The sequence below is a fragment of the Myotis davidii genome, unplaced genomic scaffold, assembly GCF_000327345.1.
Source record: "Myotis davidii unplaced genomic scaffold, ASM32734v1 scaffold327, whole genome shotgun sequence".
Classification (NCBI taxonomy): domain Eukaryota; kingdom Metazoa; phylum Chordata; class Mammalia; order Chiroptera; family Vespertilionidae; genus Myotis; species Myotis davidii.
In genome coordinates, this window is record NW_006298628.1 from 775,439 (window position 1) to 782,986 (window position 7,548).

Below are 7,548 nucleotides of genomic sequence, written 5' to 3' on the forward strand. Positions count from 1 at the left end.
TTCCCTATTTTAAAATTTTTATGGCTTCCTTTCAAAAACGGATCTAAGGGTAAATTGGTGAAAGGTTTGCTCTCTGCATTTTCTAATGTTGAGTTGTGACTGAATGAGAGAGCTCTAGCGTTTACCAGTGAGGTTCATAAACTAAACTCTCAGGAATTATTGCATCTGTTCTAGAAGTGCTTCTGGGTCTTAGCCTGGCCTCTTCAGAGTGGTGATAGTGACCATCTCCTCTGGAATATAGGTAGGGCTAATTAGAAATTAATCAAAATGATTAAACTCTACAGTCCTTCAACCTATGGAATGCTTTAAAAATGTTAATGGAAAGCCCCAGGAGACATTTAGGTAAGATTTTTGTTTGAATTTTAAAATGCATAGAACATTAAAAACCAGCAATTTATTTTCTAAAATAATGCTCTACTTTTGGGAATAATAGCATTGGTAATACGCACAGGTTTACCTCATTCTATGCAAGAGGGGTTAATAACATAAGGTTTTGTAGTTGCTACTGGAAGTAAAATTTGTTGCTTTATTAATGTAAGAATGTATGGAATCGCATGTCAACATTTCTTAATACTGACTCTTTAGGGGCATAAATGCAGATCATATCAACGCCAAGTTGATCCTCATGTGTCAAATATATGTGAAATTCCGCTGTTAGATTACTGGATGTTTATCTTAAACAACATTACTGAGAGGGACCTACTATAAATGTGACATCCTCACACTTCCCAGATCTTTAACTTTTGAGGATCTTCCCGTAAACTTAACGCCTAGAAGACTTCCAGAGCAGGAGTTACGACCATCTTCATCCTCAGACTCAGTGAATTAACCAGGACTCTGATTTCATGAGATGGGCACGAGAAGCCTGTGGGTGGCTTGCTCCTCCAGCACCTTGGGCTCAGAGCTCAGTAGGGAACTGAGTGAGTCAGGAGGGATTTGATTTGGAGCCTGGTAATTAGTTCTGTGAAATGCTCATTTGTTTATAAGCTTCCGGTTCTAGAGCAAAGCCAGGCTCCGAGTGCTTTTTAATTTCCCGCCTATTCGTGAAGGTGGTTCTTGTCTGGATCCCATGGCCACAGTTAAAGGTAGGTAGGACTTCCTACGTCTCAATACAATCTGAAGCCCTCTTTGTTGTTGAGACTCTTTAACTCCTGCTGCCAGTGAGCAGAAAGTCCGTTGATGCAGAGGAGATTTCTGTATTAGCCATAACTCCAGTTGTACAACTCAGCCCCAGTATCTTTTACGGTTCAAGATGTACTGCTGACCTTGGGTTTGTTTTTGTTTTTTTCCTGTTAGGATTATTTGGGGCTTTTGGTAGTTTAAATTCTTTAACCTTTTCTTTGCTGTGTATGAGGAAAGCTAAAGCTGTTATCAACTTCTTTTTCTACGGATACTAACACGGGTTTTCAGTGTTTGTTTGTTGTTATTATTAATTTTGCGTGATGTGAATACCCTCTCCCATCAATATTTGTATTATGGTGCTATATATTTGGTAATGATCCTTTACTATTGGGAAGGGATTTTAAAAATACTGTGATTAAACTGGGTTTCTTCCTTTGATTTTCATATTTTAAATAAAGCCACAGTCATTTATACAAAAGAAAAGCGTCTGTCCCTGGGCAAGTCTTTTGAGGACAGGTCAAAGTAAACTGCATAAGGTTTTTACATCATTTCTGTATGTATTTGATATATAGACCAATATCTGTACAAATTTAATCTTTTATTTTCTTGGTAACTTGTGATCATTGAGAAAGTATTTGAAACTTTCTCAGGAAGTGTATATAATGGCGTGAAAAATTCTTCGGAGAAATTTATGTTCCTTTCATTTTTACCAAATTGCAAATTTCCAGCATGAATGTGAAAGCATTAAAATTATAACTTTGTGTACAAGATGAAAATAATTCACTAAATTTGCCCTTTTTTACACAAAATAAACAATGTTAAACTTAAGTTGTATTTGAGCAATTCTTTAATACTCGTTGGTCTTTGAGAGGTTTTTTTCTTTATTAAAAATATTGAGTGCCTTCTGTAAGCAATCAGAGGCCCCTGTGAAAGTCAGACCAGCTTCTTCCTCACGGCCCCGGCAGTTGAGTGAGGTGAAGGAAGCCCATGAGTGAGAGAGAATGTGCTCCTGGCCGACCATGAAGGAAGAACACGGTGGATATATGGACAAGGATGCATCCGACCACAGCAGAAACAGAGGCGAGCGTGGACCACTTAGGGAGTTACTGTATTCATTTGTGTGGGGTTTGTTTGTTTTTTAATGTTTAACATCTTAATACAGATCAGGGAGTCTGGTTCATTTCTGCTCCTTCACTGCCAAACCTGGGGGCAGGGACTACTTCAGTTTCTTGCCTTCTCTTTGTGATGACCAAGGTTATAAAAGTATCTGCAGCTTCAGACTTTAAATTTCACGTTATCTTTCTTTTTCTTGATCCTGACATATTCGGCAGCCTTTCACCTGGCTGTGAGCAGGAAGTTCCTGATGGCCTCGATTTTGCGATGCCTGTCTCCAAGGTGCGGAGAACGCAAGACAGGCACCTCAGATGACCCCCCTGTTCCCTGGGTACCATCCAAGAGGCCAGAGAGGAATTACATAACATTAGCTGGCACATGGTGTTTCAGGGGTGACTTGCTTGCTAGGGGGCTTTTGTTTCAAGCTCTGTTAACCGCTTAGGCAAGTTCATAGGATGTAAATAAATTGTCCCAGCCAGCTGGCGCTGTTTACATCGAGAGAGAATACAAGGACCTCTTCCTTACCAACGACTGACTCTTGGGAAAATTAATCAACTTCTGCAAAAGCAGTTTGTAGAGGATTTTCTGGATATAAGATAGTAATGAGATGGGTCTCTTTCGGAGTTTATTTAACCACACTTTAGAAAAATAGAAGGCATTCCAAGAAAACAGATGTGGAACCTAATTTCTGCCGTTTCCTACCTTAAATGGCTTGAACAGTTGCCCTAGAAAGTTGGAATTCCCAGATTGGGACACATTTACTATCCCACAAGCTTTGATATATATGTTATTTTAAAGTTTTTATATGTATATATTTAAACCATTATAGCCTCTGGGGAAACTCTTTTCCTGATGTGCTTTATGCCCGGGATTGTGTTTTCAGAGCATCCAGTGCTTCCCCTAACAGTCGATGCTGAGCTCTGTTATTTATCCAGCCCCTGAGATTGGGAGAACAGTGACTTTCCTCTCTCTAGACTGTTACTGAGGCTGGAGTAACGCTTGTGGGCCTATTAAAAGTGTCTGGCCTCGCAAGCAGGCAAAAATAAGGATTGCCTACTGCCAACAAATAGATGAGAGTGTAAAAAAGTAATTATTTTAAATACAGGGGTGGGTGACAGGTTTACAGTTGTGAGTACGTGAGTTTATTATTATTGTATTTTCCATCTGAAGAACTGTAAGCCTACTTTTGCCCACCCATAATGCATTTACTGTATTCAAATAAAAGCTTTCTGGAAAACATGCATGAGTGGTCCACTTCACACACCAGCTGGTATATAGGATTATGTCCCAAACCCAACCTTCCTCCCAAAGCAGTACTTTTTTAAATTTTTTTTCAGTTACAGTTTACATTCAATTTTTTTTTCATTGACTCTAGACAGGGAGAAAGAGAAACAGGATGTGAGAGAGACATCAATAGGCCACCTCCCCCAACACGCCCAGACCAGGATCAAACCTGCAACCCAGGTATGTGCCCTGACCAGGAATCAAACCCACAACCTTCCATTGCATGGGATGATGCTCCAACCAACCAAGCCACACAGGCCAGGACTACATTCAGTATTCTTAGTTTCTAATGTACAGCTTAGTGGTTAGGCAATCATATACTTCACAGTGGTCTGCCCAATGTTTCCAGCACACCCACCTGGCACCATACATACTTACTGTTGACTATATTCCCTCAGAGGCAGGACTTGCAATCTCTCCAGTCTACCCTTTCTTGCATTTCTACCAAAATGAAGTCCTAGCATCCACTCCTTTCTCTCAGCTCTCACCACTGCAAATTTGACTTCACTTAACCCTGCAAACTCGGGACTTGCTCATGTCACTTGGATAACTGTAAAGGTAGTAAAGCAGTGGCCAAGAATATGGAATCGGAAGCCAGCTGCTCGGATTGGAGTCTGACACCTTCCCTTAGTCACGTAAGCTGTCTCAGTTGTAAAATGGGGACCTTATACCAACCTCCTCAGAGTTGTAAAGGTTAAAATGAATTCATGTGTAAAGTTCTTAGAACAGCCCTAGCCCAGAGTAAGCTTGCACTTAATTACTGCTTTGGATCCAAGTACCTCCGCAGTGTGCATGAGGATCACCGGGGAGCGCACATAAAGTGCGGATCCCCAGGCCCGCCCCGGAACATGGAACCTTAGCCATCAAACTTTACCACCTAATGTGGTGAAAGCATGTACTATATATGAACACGAGATTAAATTTTAAATGGAAAAATAATTTAGAAAATGTTAAACTTCTCCTGACATTTTTTTACACCAAGCTGGCAGTGTATTTGCCATTGTGTGTAGCAGTATGCAGTAAAAGTAACACTGAAGTCCAAAAACAAAAAGTAAAGAAAAACCAAATAAAGGTGAAAAAAAGTGTAACACTGAGTCTTTCATAGGGAAGTGGCATTTAGCTTTCACCAGTTTCCTAACAGAACAGTTATTCATAGACCCATGTATTTCTATAATCTCCCATTTTTAAGCCCGACTCCGGGTGATCAGTGCCATTTGGCATCAGAGGGTGAATTTTGTAACCACTCTGCTGTGATGCAGGAAGCAGGTGTGATAAGTACTTTACCCCGGGGAGGAGAGAGAGCCAGAGCATTGCAGAATACGTGTACCAGCAGTGGGCCAGGAACTCGGTTAACTTCTTGATATTCATGCCTTACTTAACCCTGCCTTGCAGTGATACCATTTTACAGATGCCTCGAGGCTCCCATTTCCTCATGTATAACTTGCCCAATTTGCAATCGATAAAATGTATGTCTGGATGATAGTACGTTTTACTCTATCAAGTTTCAACAAACTCTTTGTACAGAAATACACATTTCTACATCAGCGAAAGAGATTGGGACATTATGCTATTTCCTTACTGGTTTCTTAGATGCACTACTAGTGCCGCATGTGGCCCCGCGTTAGCCTCACTACTTCCCCACTAGAGTCTAGAGATGCACTGAGGTGCTGAGAAGGATTAGTTAGTTCCGGATAATGCTAACCTAATGTGTTCTCGCCAGGAAACCAAGTCACTTCTTCCACCTTAGGCCGAGGAAGCACAGCAGGCCGTACCCGTTCCCAAAGGCTTTATTGGTACATATGCTTTAGAAAAGATGGATCCTTTTGCTTCCAGGTCAATGGAATGAAGAGCTGTGTCCCGGGACACGTCAAGTGGAGCCAAGGGGACTGATGCTTTGTCCGCCTCTTATTCATAGATCCAGTCAAAAGCACAAGACTTGTAGTCGACCAGTTCTTCAGGCTTAAACCACAGGCTGATTTCTCTCTCGGCACTTTTTACTGAATCACTGCCATGAATGATGTTCCTAAGAAAGAACAAAAGTTAGTTACAGTTACCACATTTCGAAGTGCGAAGGGCTGTGTGATGGATACAGCACAGGACAACCACTGCGGACCTTTTCAGCCAAATTGCCACCTGAATCGGGAAACTCTCCCAAAGTATTTCCTCTTTAAAAGCAACTATAAAAGCACTTAACTCAGCCCTAGCTGGTTTGGCTTATAGCGGATAGAGCATCAGCCTATGGACTAAAGGGTCCCAGGTTCTATTCCAGCCAAGGGCACATGCCCTGGTTGTGGGCTCAATCCTCCAACCCCCAGGAAGGGGCGTGCAGGAGGCAGCCAATCAGTGATTCTCGCCGTTGATTTTTCTCTCCCTCTTCCTTCCTCTCTGAAATCGTCGTTTTTCTCTCCCTCTTCCTTCCTCTCTGAAATCATTAAAAACAAAACACTTGCATCCGATGATAATTACCATCTAATTTAGAACCTCAAATTCTTCTAAAATTGGGCTATGCCAAAGAATGATTTTTATAAGTGACCCTCAGGACTTACCTGCCAACTTGAATGCAGAAGTCTCCACGAATGGTGCCTGGCTTAGAATCTGCTGGATTGGTCTCGCCAAGCATCATTCTCCCTGTCTTCACCACATTCAGCCCCTCCCAGACCTTGACAGTAGGGAAAAGGAACATCAGGTCTGCCATCAGGACCATTAAGAACAAACACCCCTGCCTGCACACAGCCATCAGGCCCATCAGTGAATGAGCATCAGCTAGCCTCAGTAGACAGTAGGCCCGCCTAAAGCGTTCCATCCAGGATACAGAGAAAAGGTCTATGCAACTGGGCAACTTCCTAGCCTAGCTGAGGTAGAGAGAATACTGAGGAATCCGTATGCAGCCACAAACACGAAGAACGTAACAGTGGGAAGAGCAACCCAGAAAACTGTTAGAGCAACAGATGGCAAAGACTGGCACGAAAGGGGACAGGGTATTCCCGAGAAGGACAAAGAACAAAAGGTCATCCTCACGGAACAGGAAGGGGCTCTACTTTCTCAATCATTTCAGTGGCTCCCTATGGTACCCTCTACTTTCACTGCCAACTGGACGCTAATGCCACAGGAAGGACCAGCCTGCTTCCTTTCTAGCTGGGAGCACACAGAACGCTCCCTACACTGATTCCCCTCCTTTTTCCGCCCACGCTCCTCGCCGCTCCGTGAACTGACCTCCAGCAGCTCCAGCTGTAAAGCAAGGGCACTGGAAGAGGTCTAGAAAAGCGACAGTCACTCACCATGGCCACCACGGGCCCCGAGTTCATGTACTTCACCAGCCCCGGGTAGAAGGGGCGGTCTTTCAGGTCAATGTAGTGCTGCTGCAGGAGGTCCTCAGAGGCCTGCCACCCAAGAGAGGGTACCAGTTAGTGTCTAAACTGGGGAGGCAAGAATATGGCTCCATCCCCGTCTCAGGCCCTAGTAACATGGTAGCCAATTTAGTATTTCAGCCCATATTCATAAGGTATTTTTTTTTAAAAAAAAAATACCATCCAAACCATGAAACCCCTTTACCAAAAGACTGTTCTGCTTATGACGGCACCCGCATAACGTCAACGGCGTATGGGTGGTATAACCTTCAAAGTAGATGGTTTGGGGGCCAAGGTGTTGGGGGAGAGCGGATGCAACCGAAATATGCCAACTGGTGGCCCTTCACAGTGCCCGTCTGAACATTTCAGATGTGAACGGGGACAAGCTCCTGTACACTGAGGAGCTCGGTGAACATTTCAGGACTCAGACACTTATCCCTCAGGGTCCCGATCTGCGAGCCCCAAACTTAACGTGGGAAACCATGACTGCCCTCCGCCAGGGGGGCCTGGGCAAAGGGCAGAGGGAGGAACACCCGCCGGAAACCTCGCTCCGCTCAGGTGCAGGCTAAGTACAAACGGACGCCACGCCTCCCCTCTGGGCACAGGCAGGGCCACGTGGGCAGGGGCAGGGGCGCCGGCTCTCTGCTGCCCCCCAGCGACGACGGGCAGGCGACGGCCACGC

The 7,548-nt window shown here is 44.0% G+C and overlaps 1 protein-coding gene across 2 annotated transcripts in view; it reads right to left on the bottom strand.

Moving 5' to 3' along the window:
• Positions 1 to 5,290: 5,290 nt before the first annotated feature.
• The window catches only part of NME1 (NME/NM23 nucleoside diphosphate kinase 1), a 9,993-nt gene continuing 7,735 nt past the window's right edge, over positions 5,291 to 7,548 (bottom strand). The window contains exons 3-5 of one of the 2 annotated variants that reach the window (XM_006774216.2): positions 6,798 to 6,899; positions 6,066 to 6,178; positions 5,291 to 5,542 (exon numbers count right to left, since the gene is read on the bottom strand). In XM_006774216.2, the coding sequence (XP_006774279.1) occupies positions 5,425 to 5,542; positions 6,066 to 6,178; positions 6,798 to 6,899 (333 nt within the window). In that variant the 3' untranslated portion in view covers positions 5,291 to 5,424. The remainder of the gene's footprint in view (positions 5,543 to 6,065; positions 6,179 to 6,797; positions 6,900 to 7,548) is intronic. The other variant, XM_006774214.2, reaches the window with a different exon arrangement.